Source organism: Gallus gallus, chromosome 26 (genome assembly GCF_016699485.2).
Source record: "Gallus gallus isolate bGalGal1 chromosome 26, bGalGal1.mat.broiler.GRCg7b, whole genome shotgun sequence".
In the NCBI taxonomy this organism is placed as follows: Eukaryota; Metazoa; Chordata; class Aves; order Galliformes; family Phasianidae; genus Gallus; species Gallus gallus.
In genome coordinates, this window is record NC_052557.1 from 1,808,348 (window position 1) to 1,826,783 (window position 18,436).

The following is an 18,436-nucleotide window of genomic DNA, read 5'->3' on the forward strand; positions in this document are numbered from 1 at the left end:
CTCATAGAATATCCCCAGCTGGAAGGGACCCATAAGGATCACCCAAGCAGGGAGCGTGGACACGGAGCAGCACGTTTAGAGCAGGGCGTTTGTCTGTCGACGGGACGCCAGGCGCACACAAAAGCCGTCTCATTATCCCCTAATTAGTGCTTTGCCAGCTTCTGCAATTAACACCCATGCAAGCGGCTTCTGTTTGAGTAAACAGAGGGTTACGAGCACCCTGGAGTCGCTGGGGGCTCCGGCAGGGCGCAGCCCACCCAGCCCCAGAGCAGAGCGGTGTCACCCCCGGGGTGATGGCACTGTCCCGGCCGTGTCCCCGCAGCGCACACGGGGGACGGGAGAGGCTTCCCCCGGGTCTCGGGGCTCCGGAGGGGTGAGGGAGCAGCGCAGCTCTGCTGCTGCATCACAGCACGGTCCTTATGCAAAGGATGTCTCCTTCAGAAACATCAAAGGGAAGCCACCAGCCGGGGCTGACACGGCCTTTCTCCAGCTGACCCAGAAACGTGGATCAAGCGCTGTCTCATCCCTTAATTGAGAAGTTGGTGACTTTGAATCTTTATTAAAGAGCTTTGGTAAATTCACAGATTAAGGCCACCACCGGCTGCTGCCATCACCCATCCCGACTCCCTGCCACCTCACCCAGCAGCTGCTCTCACTGCTTTGCACGGAGTGAAAACCGAACCAGAAGCAAAACTGCACCAAAAATCCAGGAAGAAAAAAAAAAGAAAGAAAGAAACAACACAAAAAAGCCAACAACAGCCTTCCTGTGCAACCTGAGCCCAGCACGGCCAACCCGACAGCAGCACATTTCAGCATCCCGCTGCCTCCATCACACAGATCTGGGTCTGGGGGGGGGAGAAGGGGGGCACAGAACACCCCCATGTGCCACTGGATGGGGCAGCACTGCAGAGCTGGGTATCCCCCCGCAGCCACGGAGCTGGCAGATCCTGGGGGAAAATGAGGCTAAAGAGGAGACGACGCATTCCTCACTGCACTCTTTCTGCCTGCTGCGGATTATCGTGTTTCAAGCTATGGAAAACAGAAGGGGGGATGCTACTACAGATGCCTGAAAGAGAGAGAAGACAGAGAAGAGAGAGGGAGGAGGGCAGGCGGAGGAGCAGTGCTTTCCCCTCCAGCGAGCAACAACAGGCAGGAGAAATCCCAGCCCTGCTGATTCCTGGGGGCACAGATGGGGAAGGAAAGAACCCCGAGCCCCCGCCTGGCTGCAAAGGGTTAAGCCGAGCTCGGCAGCCTGGCTGGGGATTAAGCCCTGCGCTGCCCATCTGGGTGATGTTTGCAGCATTCAGGCAATGCCAGGCCTGGCTGCAGAGCAGCAGGGCACGGGGCCGGCCAGCAGGCAGCAGCGTGCACGGGTGCACATGCACATGGACACATGCACACATGCATGCACACACACACGCACACACGCATGCATACGCACATAAGCATTGCAGATGGGGTGATGCTGATGCATCTTCCTGCAGCAGGGAGCAGCCGGGGGGGTGCAGCAGGCACAGCAGCTTCCTCCTGCAGCGCCAGGCGTGCAGCTCGCCTTTCCATCCATCCTGCCTGTCCCTCCTCTCCCTCAGTCCTGCAAGCCCTGCTGCTGCTCCCGCCGGTTTCTATGGGAACTCAGCAGGAAAACACGGTTCCCATTGAGGCCGGCGCTGGTCTGGCTGCCCAGAGCCATGCAGAGAGCTGCTTGCGTGCTCCATCAGAACCTTGCACCAGTCCTTCCCTGGCAGAGTAAAGGTGTCAAGAGGTGTGGATCAGAGCAGGCCAGGAGCAATCCCTCCTGGAGAGCAGAGTGCCCAGGTTCTGCGCTGCGATGCACAGCGGGATGCAGTGGGATGTGCAATGGGATGCACAGCAGGATGCAATGTGATGCACAGCGGGCTGCAAACCTTCAGCTTGTAGAAGTGGGAGAAACCAACGGATGCTGCTAATTCTCAGCTGCAGAGCAGCATGCACTGCCTACCAACAGCCTCGTCTGCCTGGAGGAACATCATCCCCAGCAAATGCCACCCGGGTCCCCTCGGCGCACAGCCCCCAGCAGAGCTGCCCACTCCCCTGTACACCCCAGGGACGGCCATGTGCCCCCTCCCCGCTGCTATGGGGTGATCAGTCCGAGCCCTTCCACATGGGTTTTACAGACTCGTGGTTAATTTAGCACGCACCATCATATGACGGAGCAGAGCGTGTGCCTTCAGATATAGCAGCAGCGTCACAAAGCTGCCATTGACTGCTCAGGGACCATCTCCAGCTCCATCAGACACCTCAGTGCTCCGGGGGGGGGGGGGGGGGGGGGGGGGGTGAGAAAGCACAGCACCTCACTGCTGACACACAGCCCCATGAGGGCTCAGTGCTGCTAACAAGTGGGCAGCGAATGGAGCCCGGGGAAGTGCCAGACAGCATCCCGGGCTGCAGTGCTTGCAGCCCACCCTGACAAAGCTGTGAGACTAAGCCCAAAGCTTGCATATCTGGGGGGGACCCAACAACCTGAGCCCCCCAGCCATGAGCATGGGGGCTTAGGGATGCAGAGAACACCCCCCTCCCCCCTCAAAAGCATAGATATCTCCTACAGCAGGGGGGTCGGGGGGGTTGGGGATACAGGGGAGGACTCAGCACACAAACGCACCATGGGGACAGCTGGGGGGGCCCCCACATCTCACTGATGTCACGGCAGGAAGGGGTTCCCCAGGGACAGCCTGAAGATGCCACCCCTGCAGCACCATGGGGCACACTCAGGGCACCCCAGGGGTGCTGGTCCCCCCCCCGCTGGAGCACAGGTACCTCAAGAAAGGACTCCCCCCGCCGGCCCCATAGCACACGTCCCAATCTGGGGATGCTCCACCGCTTCACGACCCCTCCGCAAACCCGAGGAGGAAGAGAAGGAGGAAGAAGGGGGAGGGGGGGGGGGGCAGCCCTGAGGGGCACTCACCGTGCAGGGCGGGCAGCGGTCGGCCCCCCTCCCCCGCTGCTCAGGGGCTCAGCATCCTCCCGGGGCAGCCCCAGCCCGAGCCGGAGCCGCAGCCCGAGCCCGAGCCGGAGCGGGAGCCGTAGCGGGAGCTGGGCATGCTCGGGGACCGTGAGCGGCACGTGATGCCGGGCTGGCACCGAACGGAGGGGGGGGGGACAGAGCCGCCACCCCCGCCCCGCCGCACTGTGCCCCCCTCCCCTCCCCGGCACCGCTCCGAGGAGCCCGAAGCTCTCTGCGTCACTGCGGGAAGGGGGGACCGCGCTGTGTCCCCCCCGTATCTCTGCATCCCTGGGGGGCCGGCCGGATCGTGCTGCCGCTCTGCAGCATGGAAGCGGGGGAGGGAGTATGGGGGGGTGCATCTCCTCTGCATCCCAGCACAGGGGGTGACCACGCACCCCTTGCATCCCAGCACAGGGGGACAGCCGTGACCATGAGCCCCAACCCTGCATCCCAGCGTTGGATGATAGGCGGGACCATTCATCCCCTGCATCCCACATCTCCCAGGACTGGGGAGCACAACCATTACCCCCACAGGAGCATGAAGGGGGGGGGAGGGTCAGGAAGCACCTCCGGGCTCTGCAACCCAGGGAGAGCAGCCTGCAGGGATAGGGTGCCCATAGGCTGGGCAGCAGGACTGTTTTCCAAGCACAGATTGGGGCGCAGAGATCCTTCCCCAGCCCTGCTCAGCACCCACCCCCAGCGCCTGGCAGCACAGCAATTCCTGAGCTGCAGAGCTGCAAACTCCAGCCCTACAGCCATGGCACTGTGCCCTACTTCTGCCGACTGCAGCCAGCAGGCACTGTGGTTGGGACTCTGCCTATGCCCAGCCTGGACCCCACACTGCACAGGGACCCTCCATGCTTAGCACACGTGTGCTGGTGTGGGGAGGGATGGGACTCTCCAGGAGGGAAAACACCATGGCTGCCCTTGATCCTATAATCACTCCCTTAGCTGCAAGGTATTAGGGGCTGCAGGGGGATAGCTTTCACTGAAGGCTTTGCAGTCTGCATCTCCCCCTCCTTCCCCTGCAGCCCATGGGTGAGATCCTCCTTCCCTTCCCTCCCTCCCTGTGCTGCACAGAGACCCCTCTCCCAGTTGCTGCCCCCATAAGTGCCCCCTTGCCCTACAGGCAGCACTGTGGGGCTCTGCCCCTCCCCCTCCTTCCCCCCCACTGTCAGGGGGGGACTGAGAGCTGTGGAACAGCCCACGAAAGTAAGCAGTGGGGGCTCTTAAGGGGACCCCCCAGCTTCAGCAGCCCTGAGCCCCAGCAGGAGGGGTGCAGCAGCTCCATCCAGGCTGGGGGCAGTTGTTCCCTACCCCCCCTACAAAGGGACAAAAGCCACACGGCGCTGTCACGTCGGTCCCAATCACGTCTCAGCCCCAAGGCTCAGACACAGCGGGGCCTTTTCTTCTGCTGGCACCAACCGGGCAGTGAGCCGGAGGCAGGAGTGGGGCGGAAAAGGGCCCTTTGTAGCTGCACTCAGCAGGGCAGGGGCTGAATGCTGCCTCCTCACCCCACAGACTGGTGCAGACAGGATGGCATCCAGCACTGCTCCTCAGCAAGAAGCCCCATCCCTGCAGCCAATGGCTCACATGCAGCAATGTGCAGAGCATGCACTGCTGTGCCATCCCCAATGCCACCTCGTGGGTGCTCCTATAAAATGCAGCCTGGCGGGGGGGAACAGCCCTGGTGGCAGCCCCCCACCCACAGCCACGACCCTCTCCCTGCTCCACTGGGGCTTGCCCAGCTGCTGTGGTGCATGGGGAAGCGCCACGTTGAGCACACAGTAGTGGTGGGGAGGAAAGTCCCTGCTGTGGAGCAGCATTGCAGACACTCAGACCTAAAAAGGAGGTTCACCTGTGCAGCTCTCACCCACCCAGCCCTGCTCCCAGCAGTGTTACACTGCTGCACATAAGGACACCCATCTCTGCTCAGCAGATCAGCCCAATAATCATAGTGATTCACTGCAGCCCTTCACTCGCCCTGGGATCTTTGCTCCCGGAGGCTTCAGTGTGGGCTGAGCACACGGCAAAGCCTCTGCGTGAGGCAGATAAGGCTCAGAGATCCCATCCATGATGCCCTCACCTCACCTGGAGCTCTGCATGAGGCTCCAGGAGGAGAGACAGCCTCAGTGCATGCAGACAACACCATCACCTATATCCCAGTGGAGCTATGATCCCATTGCTCTGGTCCCCAGTGAGTGCACCAGCCTGGAACCGAGCTCCATGTGTAGGGTCAGGGTGGCTCCAGGGACCCTTCTACAATGGCAGCAGCAGTGCCAGATGTGGGGCAGGGGGTTGAGGGTTGCCCACACGCCCCAGGGCTCCCCAGAGCAGTTTGCATCTGCAATGGGAAGTTGGTGCAGGAGCTGCCTGCAGCGCGGGGCAGGCATGGAGCAGGTCCTGCTGCCTCTGTCGGGTGCCCTCGGTGGCTTTTGTGGTGAGGGGAGCACAAAGGGAGCTGTGCAGGGAGGAAACCTTCATGTGCAGGAATGCAGGAGTGCAGGCACTGCCCATGTCCTCACCGGGGTCAGGAAAGCAAGGGCTTGCACCAGCCAGAGCTCTGCTGTCATTTGGCTGCTGGTACCCACAGCATTGTCACAACTGCACCTGCAGCAGCACGGATGACCCACAGCAACCCCCGGCACACTTTCCATCTCACGCTTTGGCACTCATCATGGACTTCAGCCCCATCCACCAGCAGGTGACGTGTTCAAAATCCTCCCAGTCTACGTGCCCTGGCATTGCACAGCATGAGAAGGCATTTTTGGGTGGACAAGGTAACACCAGCAGCAAAAACACCCCCAAAGGATGGATGCAAACCCCGTAACAGTGACCTGGGAAGCAGCAGGCACAGGGTGCAGCATCGGTTGAGGCTGTAAACTTCACCAGAGCAGCAGGCAGAGCTGCTCCCCCCAGCCCTCATCACTTACTTGATGAAGTAGAAGCCCCCGTGCAGTGTGGTGTCCACCTCCCAGCCTCGGGGCAGCCCTGGAAGCACACAGCAGAAGTGGGGGTCATCCTTCCTTGTCCCTTCCTTTGGTCGTTGTACCAGAGGGGCAAGCTTGGTCCCCTCCCCACCACCCCAGCCAAACTCCTCTAGCTACAAACCCACCCTGCAGCTTACGAAGGCTTCTTCATACATCATTCAAAGCCCCTCAAATCCTTGAGCTGCAAAGCAGCTTCTCAGCATCTCCAGTGCATTCCTGGAGCATTTCATTGCACATTTCCAGCTGTCCCAAAGGAGCACACCTGGGGAGCCCATTCCTTACCGGCACAGGAGAAGTGCCCACTCTGGATGGAGTAACCTGTGCCGGGGTGCACCCAGCTCGTGGACTTGGTCTCGTCGCTGTGAAAGACAAGGAGCAGTCAGTGAGTGCTGCGGGCATCCCTGCACCCTCTTTGATGATAAGGATAACTTTGGCAGCCAAAGGAAAGGAAAGGAAAGCAGATTGTGGGGGGTGGGGAGGAAAGCAGCATCTATCAGGAAGCACCTGGGACAAAGCCCCAAGAGGGGAGAAATGGGGAGCAAGGAGAGCGGATCACATGCAATAAGAAAGCAGCCAGGGAGGACCCTTGCTCCAGCCCCACACTGAGCCCCCATTCCCTGCAGCCCCCCAGCCACGCACCAACCCAGGAGCCGGACTCCCCCGTGACCCCACTCCCCATCCCCTCCCTGGCCCTGCGGTGGGACCCTACTTGATGAAGAAGATACGGCCGTCCCCGCAGACACCGTAGGTCCACCTGCCTGGCAGGTCCAGCCAGTCGATGTCATCTGCCATGGGGACAGCACCGAGCAGCCCCGTGCTGCGCTCCTCGCACCGCTCGGGAAGCGCGGAACAACTCCTGCCCCCACCCCGAGCAAACACTTGCTTGGCTCAGACCTTCCACCCGGGCTGTGTTTGCTGCTGCAAATAACCAAGGAGGGAGGGAAGGAAAAAAAAAAAAGAAAAAGGAAAAACCAAACCCATCAACTTAACCCTCTCAGAGCCGGGCTGCAGGGTTCAGAGGGCACGGCTCCGAGTGACTCTGCGGGGCTAAGCCCATCGCTGCTTCCTCCACTGCCTACTCAGTGTAATTACCGTCAATTAACTCGGGGTGAGTAATGACGGAGTTGTTCCTTCCCTCTCCTGTTCATTTTAAACAATGTCAAGTTCTTCTCCCCGTCTGATCTCGCAGCCAAGCAGAGGCAGTATGTAGGGCACCCTGATGACTATCTGCTGCGCTCCCGGTGCTGCCCGGTGGGTATTTTCTCTCTGCTCGCTCTTAGCCATCAATTAAATGTCTTTCAAGGGGAAAGGTGGGGTCTGGGAGGCAGCCAGGCTGGGTGACTGTGAGGGAAGCAATTGCCCTTGTGTCTCTGTGGCGCCTTTGGGGAGTTTCTCATGGCACAGGGAAACGAGCTGGTCTGGGGGGGAGAGAGGTGGATGTAGGAGCTGGACCCAAAGCAGGGTGAAGGGGATGCTCTGCCGAGCGATGCTCACATCGGAGTGGTTCTCTGATGGGATGTGAGGCATCAGTTCACCCAAAGGGGCTTCCTACAGCTTATGGAGCTGCTGTGTGCGAAAGCATCGGGAGAGCGATGGGATTGCAGTGCAGCAGGGGATGATGCCACAGTCCCAGCACTGCTTTGCTGGGAAGGCTCCGCTTCATGGGAGAAGCGCTGGGGTGCAAAGCATCACACATTGCACATAGCTGTGGTGCAGGACTGGGCCTCTTGTCTGGCTCACACAAGCGCTCCTGCCCTTATCACATTCCCACCCAACCTCACAGCTCTGCCACATACCCACACACCCCGAGGTTTGGTGCCACGATGCATCCCAACGTCAGGAAGGTGGGACCCCACAGCAGCCAAAACACAGCTGGGAAATCCCTGCCCTTCGTGTTCTCCTCGGCCGGACCCCAGCAGCTCAGTGCCGTGCTGCTCCATCACAACGTCAGCTCTCTGGGAGGCACCGGGGACAACGAGGTCACCCCAAAGGCACAGCTCCCTCCCTGCCTGCCCGGCCCAGCTCTGCTCACCACAGTTTCGTTTACTCAGATCCACCTCCAATCTGAGTCACAGCTCAGCCTGAATCAGCGCTCAGCACAAACACTTGGGTGACCCGAAGCCACAAGCAACCAAAAGCATCCAATGCTCCGGGCGCTGAGCAGCCAGAAGTAACCAGAGATGTCCCCATCTCAGCTCCCAGGACCAGCAGTTTGCAAAGTCACTGTCTGCTGGGTTCTTTCTTTCTTTTCAACATCTTCTACATTTCCCATTTTGACAGATGTGACACCATAACCAGCAGAATTCCAGAGGGTTGCATGCAGCCGTTGCACTGAGAGCTCGCTGTGCACAGCCCTTCACTTCTAGCCCAGGGCCAAACCTCTCTGCTTACTGCAGCATCACCCCTACGCCTACCCCAGGGCTGTGCGGGATCAGAGTCTGTGTGAGGTAAGCTCAGATGATCCTAAAAGATTCCCTTCCTTCTCTCCACCCCCCCGGGGAGAGACGCCTCTCCCTGACTGTGGGTATCACCGTGATCTCCTCATTCATTTTGGGGTCATCTGTGGCAATGATGGGGTTCAGCTGATCAGGGCTGCCGCAGGGAATCGGATGCCAACAGCAGAAGCAGTGGAGCTGCTCCAGGTTGGGGTAAGGGAGGCAGAGCCGTGGGAGGGCTGTGCTGGACCTCCAGCCAAGAATGCTGAGCTCTGTTCTGCCAGGTAAATAAATCAGCTTTTATTGCTTTCCACAAGAGATTTTTTCACCCCCCCGCCCCTTATTTCTTTATAGCTTAAGCCAATGGAAATTCGAAGGGGAAATACCAGCAGGCCTTGTTATTTTCTTATGGTCTCAAATCCTTCTAAAAGCCTCCCAGCTCATTCCCGCACAGGTGAGGGGCAGCCAGGCGCACACCGAGGGCTCCTTCGGAACAGCTCACGTGCTTTGTGCTTCCAGAGGTGATCCCAGCGAGGCTCCCCGGCCCCTCTCTGCACCCTTTAGCACAGGGACGGTGAGCACGGGAGCATCCCGAGGGCACCGCACCGCCCGTGGCTCCGCAGCAGCGCGGCTCTGGCACCACCTCCCGGGGAACGAACGGCTCCTCCGCCGCTCGCGGTCCCTCCTCCCCGCCGCCTCCGTTCCTTCCCATTCCTTCCCGTTCCCCCGTTCATGTTTTTTTAACCTTTTATTATTATTATTATTTGCTTTTCTTGCATTAGAAAATGAGACCCTGACCCTAACCAGGCTTGGTTGGATGGATGGATGGACAGATGGATGGAGGGAGGGAAGGATGGATAGATGGATGGAGCCTACATACAGTGCTCAGCCCCTACTGCCGTTGAGCAGCGAGCAGCCCCCCCCCCCCCCCCCCGAGTCCTGTAACAACCCGGGGCACCTGGGGCTGCTGCTCCATTGAAAGCCAGGTGCAGAAGTGCTCTGCTTTGCCTCCCCAGCAGCTCCTGGTCTCGCTGCAGGCTGTGCTGTGCACCCATGCTCTGTGCCAGCCCTTGCTCCTATACCAAACCTTCTCTCTCAGGTGGATCTCTGTTATTTCCTTTTCATTGGACTGAGGCTGTGGCTGATCCCAATCACCTCTGTGAGCTCTGCTCCTCCGGAGGATGCTGAGGAAACGGCCTTTGCGCTGTTTGGAGCACTCTGGTGAAGGTTTGAAGCTTCAAATCCAGCTGCCAGAGCTGGGCTGCATAGGGGAGCAGTGGGAAGTTGGAGGCAGCACAGTGCATTACTGAGGTTGGTTTGGGGTTTGTTTGGCTTTGCTTTTGCATTTGCTTGTTTCTGTTTTGCTAGGAGCAGCGCCCACTGCTCGAAAGAAGAAGAATGGGGAAGATGTCAGTTGAACAAAGCACTGAAAACAGGCAATGAAAGCAACGCATACACAATGTGCTCGTACAGCTGCTACAAGGCAGCACGTGCTTTTATTGCCGGCCGCCTTATCTGCAGCATTAGCAGTCAGGGCAGATGGATGCCTGCTGCTAATGGGCTCTAACACTCCATCCCTTCAAGACTAATGGACAGCTTTCAGAAAGCACTTCGCTGCCACCTCCCCTGGCACAGAATGGGACCGTGGGGTTACATCCAAGGTGCAGCCCATCACCTCTGCACAGCAGAGAAGCACTGGGCTCTCCCTGGAGTTGCAGTGTGTAACTCTCACCCCTCCTGCAGTTGCCATTGCCTTCACCTGCCTGGAAGCTTCAGAAGAACCTCCTTTTTGTTTGTGGGACTCAACCAGCTCTGCAGCTGGATTCATTTGCAAGCAGCACTTTAGGAGATGCAGTCAGCAATGAGTACAAAAATAGCACTTATTTACTCCGTGTGCTTTGCTGACAAACAACTTCTGAAGTCCCCTGGAGAAGATTCAGCCACAGAACAATTCCAACACGGATAAATCGTCAGCTGAACTCCAACTGCAGCTGATAGAATAAAAAAAAAACCCCAGCAGGATTTCTCCATTCCAGATGGCACCTTGATGTGCTGCCAGATACGGAGGAGCTCCCATTTAGCAACACTAACCGTATTTCTTTAAGCTGAATAAAAAGAAATTACAACTCTCATTCTTAAGGCAGATTTTGGAGCCAGCAGAACAGGTGAGCACGGCTTCAAAAAGCTGCTGCAGCTCACAGTAATTGCGGAGGTTTGTTCTCTGCTTTCAAGTACTCAGAGTGGGATGGCACTCCAGGCAGTTCCAAATGCTCCTCCTGGTCCAGCTCAGTGCTGTTACAGAAACAAATGCAGCATTAGATGGTTCCAGAGGGGCCCAGAAGGGCTGTGAGCATAGGGTGAAACTTGCTTGTGCTGTATGGGGACAGACACTGCACTCTCCTGTCCGTACATCATTACAGCATAAATGAGAAGAAGTAATTTGCTGAATTAAAGGCCAACTCTACAGGGCAAAACATAGGGGTGATCTGGTTCTAATTAAAGAGCTCAGCTGTCTGGCACTCCCACTGACAGAATGACACCTCACATCTATCCCAGCATCGAAAGGAGAAGAAAGACAACACATACATGGCACCCCCCAAAGGAAAACAACACGCCCTTATCCTGCAAATATCTTTATTACAATTTACAGATTAGTTCTGAATAGCTTCATTATGTACAGAAATAGAACTTTAGATTTATAAAAACCCAACAAACTAGACACAAATCAATTAAAATCTGTATAAAGCCAATGCTGAAGGTCTCCTGGCTTTCTCTAAATCATACAAAAATAAAATCTGGTAATCACAGTTTTGATTTAAAGTTCAACAAGCATTGGTTTCCACACCTCACTTAAGCCACGCACATACACGTCCTGCAAGACCACCTTAAGGTACATTATAGGGAAAACGGTGACTCATAAGCTTAGCTTGCTCATTAATTTAGTGTTTCATGACTTCCTATCGCCTTACATTGCACACTTTGAAAGCATGAGGTTTGAGAGGAGGGAAAGGACTTACCAAGCAGCCATTTCTCACTGAGAACCACCAGCCTTAGGACTGAGCGCTCGTGTTGAAACGAATTATCTCAGCCATCAGAAGTGCTGTTGGAAGCAGCAGTTTGGCAATGGAGTTTGGGCACCATTTGTCAGTGCTGCTCCTTTCAGCTGCAGCCTTTCCCAAGTGTCTGCAAAGAGTGGAGCAGCGTTAGCAGGTGTTAATTCACATCATCCCAGAACTTCATGCCAACATCAGGTGTGTCAGCCAGAGCAGCTGGAGCACAGCAAGCTCTGCCAGAGCAAATGGGTGAGGAATGCCATGGAAAAATCGATGTGGTGTATTTTACCAAGAGCAAGAGACAGCATTTTGATATCCCAGCCATGCTAGGGTCACACAGCGACACGTTTCCTGTAATCCTAACACATCAATCATCCTGCGTGCTTTTTCCTAATCATAAAAGCAGAGCAGTTATCAAACAACATGGGAAAATTAACTCCTAACCACAGGAAGCTGTTCCATAGAATCTGAGGGCATGATCTGAAGGAGAGGAGAACGATTCCTTCATTCCAAAGGGATCCAAGTAAGGTCGTGTGGCTTCCAATGAACCCATCCAAAAGACTAACGAGCTTTGTATTTTTGTGCCAACTCTCCTGTACTTCAGCTGACCTCCCAAGTTCCTTCATTCTAACACTTCTAACCTGCAGCAAAGAAATGCAATTTTTAAATCCAAAGATACTGAATACAAAAAGCGTCAGCCTCAAAAGCTCTGAAATTTGAGACAAATGAAAGCCATGGCCAAAAATAAAGCAGAAAACTCAGTATTTTGTGAAGCTCTTCTCTCCACGTATCCATCACTTTCTTTTGGATTCAAACCTGAATTCATTGGAGGTGAGAAACTTGAAGTGTATACAGCTTTCTCCCTTCCAACAACAGATCCACGTGTGCTCAGCTGAACAAATCAAGAAGCAAATCATTTACTCACACCACTTTTGCAAACTGATAGGAATTCTTTAGGTTTAATGTTTGGTATTTATTCCACTGCACGACCTCATGGCCTGGCCAACTGCAATCCAACATCTTTCAGCTCCAACAGCATTCCCAAACTGCCCCGTTTTACTTTGACTGAACAGCAGTGAAACACTTAAAGTTAGGAGCACCAATAATGAGGGCTTTCCTTCCACTGAGGACCTCAAGAGTGAGATCCCAGACACGAAATGCTGTTTGGATACCAGTTGAACAAAGGTAAAGATGCACAGAGGTATTAATACTGCTTTTGGTAAAGAACACAGCATCCCTAGTGTTAGATTTCCAGAAGCTGAAGATGATTTCTCCTTGCAAGGACCAGATAAAAGAAAAATGAAGAACACTCCACTTCAATCCATCTTCAACAAGCAGAATCCATTGCAATGAAGTTGCTCCAAGATGATCTGAAGAACTATGGTGCAGCGCCCCATGCACAGCTACCTAAACTCAGAGCATCTGCCTCAGCTTTGCTATGCACTGAAGCTTCAGTTATTGATCACAATGAGGCCTTTCATTGCCCTGAAAGCAAAGAGGTGGTTCACAAGTAGGCAACACCCTTTGGAACAGGGCTGGGTAAAGGTATTACATAAATAGAGACAACCCAAAGGGTGTGCAGTGCACCAGAGCTCCCCTGAATCCCTCAGTGTCATAGACTGAAATATTAACACATCACAGTGCCACACAATCCATCAGACACACGCAAAACTGGGACCTTAAAAGGAAGGAGAACACTCCCTGCTTTGCAAAGTTAACATTATCAGCTAACAAAATTGGAGACTTAGGGAAAAAAAAATGAAGAACCACACAAAAACAGCACGTGCCAACACAAACTTTAAATCAAAACTGCAATAAAGAGGTTCTGAACCCCATAAATATTTCCTTCAAAATATGTTTTGCTTTTTCAAAGTGCAAAATTCCAACTTAACAGCCACCACTTCTCAACATATGGCAGACAAGGCATTTTTTGGAATGGATTTAACCTAAAGCAGTCCGTTTCTCAGGTGTTGCTTAAGGGGAACACAATTATACCACCCTCAGCCTGAAGGATACTCAAAAGGTTTTGTCTGGATATCAAAATGGGACAAACACACACAGGTGTGTTTGTTGGCTGAATATTAAACTAGGGAAAGGAGTTCAAATCCCACTTTTCTCCCCATTTCAAAACAGCACACACAGCTGCCAACTCTTGTTTGGAAGATGTTCGTGAGTGCTCAGGGTCACAACCACCAAATGCGTTAAGGTGCTAGAAGAGATCATCCCCCTTGTGGTCGGTTTCTTGGAGTCTATGAAAAACTCTCTGTCTATGCTCAGTGGTGAAGCAGTAACCTATGGCTTCTTCTGTTTCTTGGATGCGTTTCTGGAACCTGCAGCCATCTCGTGCCAGCTCTTCCCAGGGTCCTTTACGATCCTCCTCACTGCTCACATAATACTCTGTAACTTTTTCAAGGAAGGTCACCTGGAAAAGACATCATTGATTAAAGCATTAGCCACACACTCATGCAAAAGGAGCTTACACCTTATCTGTATGTATGATTAAATACCTTCAAAGCAATTTTCTATGTCTAAAACACCAAAAAAAATACCCTCAGTTATGCCACCAGCTCAGAGTAGGGCTTTGCACCAGCCAGGCAGGAGTGTATTTCAGCTCTCAGGTTTAAAAGTAACCTCAGCCACACTGGCCAGCCTCTCCCTCTTCCCAAAGCAGTGCTTCAACCACCACATGGCTTCTAAATGGTGGCTGAGGGCTCCGTTGGGCTGAGGGCAGATTACACAGCACTCCCCATGAAATAACACACACCACATCAGCATTGGGTTTTGACCTCACGCAGCTCCAGCAGGTTACCTTGGATGATCCACGTGACACAATAGAGCACGCTGTTCAGAAACACGTTACAGACCTGGGTTTCTGATTACAGACATCACAAAAATAGCAACTATCATTGTTCTGTACAGTGAGTAATCATGTGAGTCAACTCCAGCACTGATAAGAAATCCTACTATGCTACATATAAGGACAGGTTTACTGTATGACTGGGGCAAACCCACCTGCTCAGGGGAGTATCAAGTTTAATGAAAGGAAGCTGAAGTCACTACACTTTAAAGCACACGTGGAGCTTCTGCACTCTTCATTACTTCTTAAGGACTATTGAACTATTTTAAGGAAACAAAAACTTACAGGCTCGAGATCGAAACTCAACAGTACTTTCCCTATCACTGTGTACAGATTTTAGTCCTGTTGTTGAGCAGTAAGTAAAAGCTAAACCACTTCAGATGCCTACAGAACTATGTATTGCTTTTCATTTCACCATGTAAAAGGCTGAAAGCTGAAAAGGAGAGACCAGCTGGCTGTCAGAGCTCCCTGACTTTCAGACTAGGATCATTTCTTGAAGATAAGGAAACCAGTGTGGTTACAGATGGTTCTAAGATTGGTATCTGCAGGAATTTGCTGCAGGAAGTCCAGGAAGGAATCCAGGGATGCACCACACATTTGCTGTTCCACTCCTGTGATTATTAATAGAGAGCCACAGCTTCACACCCAGTTCACACCAGCACCATCAGGAGTGCACAGTGGGATGGCTCTATGTGATAGGGCAACCTTCTAAGCTGCAAGAAAACATGAAGGTAACAGTGATGGGAGAAATAAACACCAGCAGAGAATACAGAGCTGCCAGGGGTTGTGCTGAAAGCAACCTGCTGAAATCCCATTCCACTGCAGTGATCTCAGGTTACTTCCCAGTGATAACATGGGCACGAAACCCCACAGGTCCTTCTGTAGATTGAATGCATTTGCTATCCTGTAAGGCAAAACAAAAGGCTCCTGGGCTTTATGACTTCACAAACAGATATTGCTGTTTGATTGCAGGATGCCACACAGGAAGCAGCAGTGAGTGGTAGAAGTGACTCAAACATTTCATGGGTCAGCGTTCAGAGACCTCTGCTTGGTTTTGCAGAGAGGTCTAATTAAGTATCTGCCTGCAGGCACATGGAGCTGTTACATCAGCCTATCCCTTTGTGAGTTACCACCTTTCATCCTTTTTACATCAGTCTAAGATACCCTTGGGCACAATTACTGGATTTTGTAACATTGTGCCAAATACTGAGGTTAGATGTCGTTCACAGATACAAACAGTAAACCAGTTTAAAAAAAAACAGCTATGAATGAAATTGGTTACTGTTAAGTGTACTTCCCAGCCACACAACACCCTTTTAGGCCACTAGTATCAACCCACAGCTGGGCTCATCAGTGCTACACTGATTCAGAACAACGTCAGTTATGAAGGACATCTTGCAAGAAAAGAAAACTCACACCCATTTCTATCCAAATGGAAAAATAATACTTAACTTGTGCTAACCCTTAAGCCTGTCATCACCACCTGTCCCAGTGAGAACAGGTATGAAGTTACGCCCAAGCCAGGCTCTCAAAGAGGTAAACAGATCCCTTACTGGTTAAGAATGCTACTTTTCCTCTTTGCTATCTTGTTATGCTGGCCCATTCTCCTGGCACTCAGCATCACTATTACTCACACAAAGGCTGGAAGTGTCAGGAGAGACTCAAGAGGAGCACAGCACGCCCGAAAAGCAGCTGTGCACATCTGCAGCATCACAGACCCTATCAGAGGGCACTGAGCTGATGGGCCAGTAGTTGGAATAGACAACCTGAGTGATTCCTTCCAAGAAGCATTAATGCACCTTACAGTGAAACTTTAATGGCTTCCTGCAGCACGTGCCAACTCAACACAGAATTCTTTTCCTCCTCCAAAAGACATTTGGTGTCTGTAACTCAAGCAGGCTCGATACACAAAGCTTACAACACAAAGTCCTGGTTACTCTATATACACACAAAGGTCCCAAAATACTTAACAGCATGATTCATAAGAGAAAAGGGTACTTTCCAGAGGAAAAACGTTGATCATGACTCTCATCTGCTTCTCTGATGATAGAAATTAGAATGCAAATAGAACACATATACAGAATGAAAGTCATGTCTTAAAAAGAAAATTTCACTTTGAGTCTGAAAATGAAACAAAGAAATCCTGTGCTCTGTGTTGCTGAATTATGAGATCTGTCACAACGTGAGGCACACTGCTTTCAGCCACATAATTAGACCATAAGCTCACAGAGCATGATTTGGCACCAGTGCTGCTGGAATCCTGGTGCAAATGACCTCACCCACATACCACAGTCAAAAACACAAAGCCAGAAACAGAATATACCTTTTTCCTCTTGGTACTTCTACATTTTTCACCAGAAAGAATGCCATGCTGCACCAAGTCTGTGACCCCACAGTTATGCTTTTCCAGCTGTACCCGACAGACAGTTAAGCGACTATGCTCAGAAGTGACCAAACTCAGCCCCTCTGTTCCTTTGAAGCTGGGCTTCCCTCTTTTCTCCGCTGTTTGAAAGGGTGCCTTGAAATTTAAAGGGTTATAAGGATCATCTGAGGTACAGAATGAGTTCCAAAGTTTCAAGTTTTCTGCCTCGTCCACGCTGCTACAATCCCATTCGTCCTCATCTTCCGAACTGGGGTGAGGAGAGCCTGAAGACGACTCAGCCCATGAAGAATCCTCCTCCTCCTCCTCCTCCTCTCCCACATTGGCCGCACAGGGCATATCCTTCCCCGGTTCGCTGGAAGATGTCTGAATGGTTGCTGTAAAGTTCTGAAGGTTGTAAGGATCCAGGCTGAAGAAGGAATTCCAGAGATGCAACCTCTCCCCGTTCTGGCTGCTGTCATCTGAATCTGAGAGCAGCCCCTCGCTGTCAAACCCATCATCATCATCATCATCCCAGTCTTCCTCATCATCCGCACTCTCCTCCCCACTGGAGGTTCCCCCCAGGATGTAGTCTATTAACTTATTAGCACAGGCAGGCCTGGCCGACACAAACAGGCTTCTCTCCGTTTCAGAGCCCTCATCGTCCACCGCAGCACAAAGCTCCTCCTGCACTTCTCCCTTCTCAGCCGAACTCCGGGATCCCTCCAGCTCGTCAGGCTGCCTCCAGGCTCCGTGCTGCTCCCCATGCTGCCCGCAGTCCCCCCGCGGGGTTCCCCTGTGCTGCTGCTCCTCCTCCAGGCTGTGGTAACCGTGGTCCGGCTCGGGCACGGCCAGGCCCCGCAGCTGGAGGAAGTCCAGCCGTTTGCTGCGGAGCAGTTCCACCTCAAGCAGCCGGCCGGGCCCTCCCCACGCCTCGGCGCTCAGCGGCTGCGGCAGATGGCTGTTGGCGGAGCGGCAGGCCGGGCCGCTGGCTCCCAGCACGAAGGAAAGGGACCCCACGTGAGGCACGGCCAGCCCCGCTCCCCACAGCCCCCGCGCGGGCTCCGGGCCCTCCGGTCCCTTCTTGTCCTCGGCCCATCGCAGCGCAGCGGGCGGTTCGGGCAGCAGCAGCAGAGGGGGCGGCGGAGCCGAGGGCCCCGCGGGGCACAGCGCGCTGCTCAGCGCCGGACCGGGCCGCAGCCGCTGTAACAGTGCGGGCAGCGGGGAGAGGAGCTGAGAGAGCAGCCGCAGCCAGGAGAACGGCGGGCTGGGCTGCGGCGGGGCCGGGGGGGAGGCGGAGGGCTGGGCCGCGCCGGGCCCGGGCAGCTTAGGCCAAGTGAAGGGGAAGCCGAGCAGCGAGCCGGGCTGAGCCGGCGCCAGGGCTGGGCTGGGCCGCTGCCGGCCGCTCGGCTCCATGAGCGGTGCGAGAGGGTCCTCAGCAATGTCGGCGGCGCTGCCGGGGGTGCGGGGCGGCAGGGCGGCGCGTTGAGCCGCGGGGTCTGGGCGCCATCCTGAGGGGTCGGGGCGGCCGGCGGCGGGAGCGACAAAATGGCGGCGCGGGAGCGAGCGCTGCGGTTACATCCGCCCCCGGCCGGCGCGAGCCCCGAGAGGCGGGTCGCGGGAGACTGCGCATGCGTGAGACGTCACGCCGCTACGCGGCCGCTCATTGGGCGGAGCTGAGGCCCCGCCCCCACGGAGGGAGGTGAAGGGCACCGCCCACCTCTCAGCGTGGGGATTGCATCAGCCGCTGCGCTGCGCGGTG

The 18,436-nt window shown here is 54.4% G+C and overlaps 2 protein-coding genes and 1 long non-coding RNA gene across 20 annotated transcripts in view; 1 reads left to right on the forward strand and 2 right to left on the reverse strand.

The window, feature by feature from the left end:
• The window catches only part of PLEKHA6 (pleckstrin homology domain containing A6), a 43,249-nt gene extending 36,376 nt beyond the window's left edge, over positions 1-6,873 (reverse strand). For 15 of the 17 annotated variants that reach the window (XM_025143915.3, XM_025143910.3, XM_025143914.3 and 12 more), the window contains exon 1: positions 2,942-3,088. Coding sequence is in view for 2 of the 17 variants with exons in the window: in XM_040652900.2 (XP_040508834.1) it covers positions 5,914-5,971; positions 6,253-6,329; positions 6,680-6,762 (218 nt within the window). In the remaining 15 variants the exon portion in view is untranslated. Of the gene's footprint in view, positions 1-2,941; positions 3,089-5,913; positions 5,972-6,252; positions 6,330-6,679 lie in introns of those variants that run through there. The other 2 variants (XM_040652900.2, XM_025143912.3) reach the window with 1 other exon arrangement.
• Positions 6,874-7,142: 269 nt separating this feature from the next.
• LOC107055203 lies at positions 7,143-10,432 on the forward strand. Of its 2 annotated transcripts, none has more exons than XR_006932162.1 (3): positions 7,143-7,221; positions 7,754-8,417; positions 9,774-10,432. It is a non-coding gene; the product is annotated as an uncharacterized LOC107055203 (long non-coding RNA). The 2 variants fall into 2 exon arrangements; XR_001470255.4 differs by having other exon boundaries at positions 8,251-8,417.
• Positions 10,433-11,022: 590 nt separating this feature from the next.
• PPP1R15B (protein phosphatase 1 regulatory subunit 15B) lies at positions 11,023-18,291 on the reverse strand. Its single transcript, XM_003642741.6, has 2 exons — positions 16,639-18,291; positions 11,023-13,880 (listed from the first exon to the last, which is right to left on the reverse strand). The coding sequence occupies exons 1-2, from the start codon at positions 18,088-18,090 to the stop codon at positions 13,668-13,670; spliced, it is 1,665 nt and encodes a 554-aa protein (XP_003642789.4). The 5' UTR covers positions 18,091-18,291; the 3' UTR covers positions 11,023-13,667.
• Between the last annotated feature and the right edge of the window lie 145 nt (positions 18,292-18,436).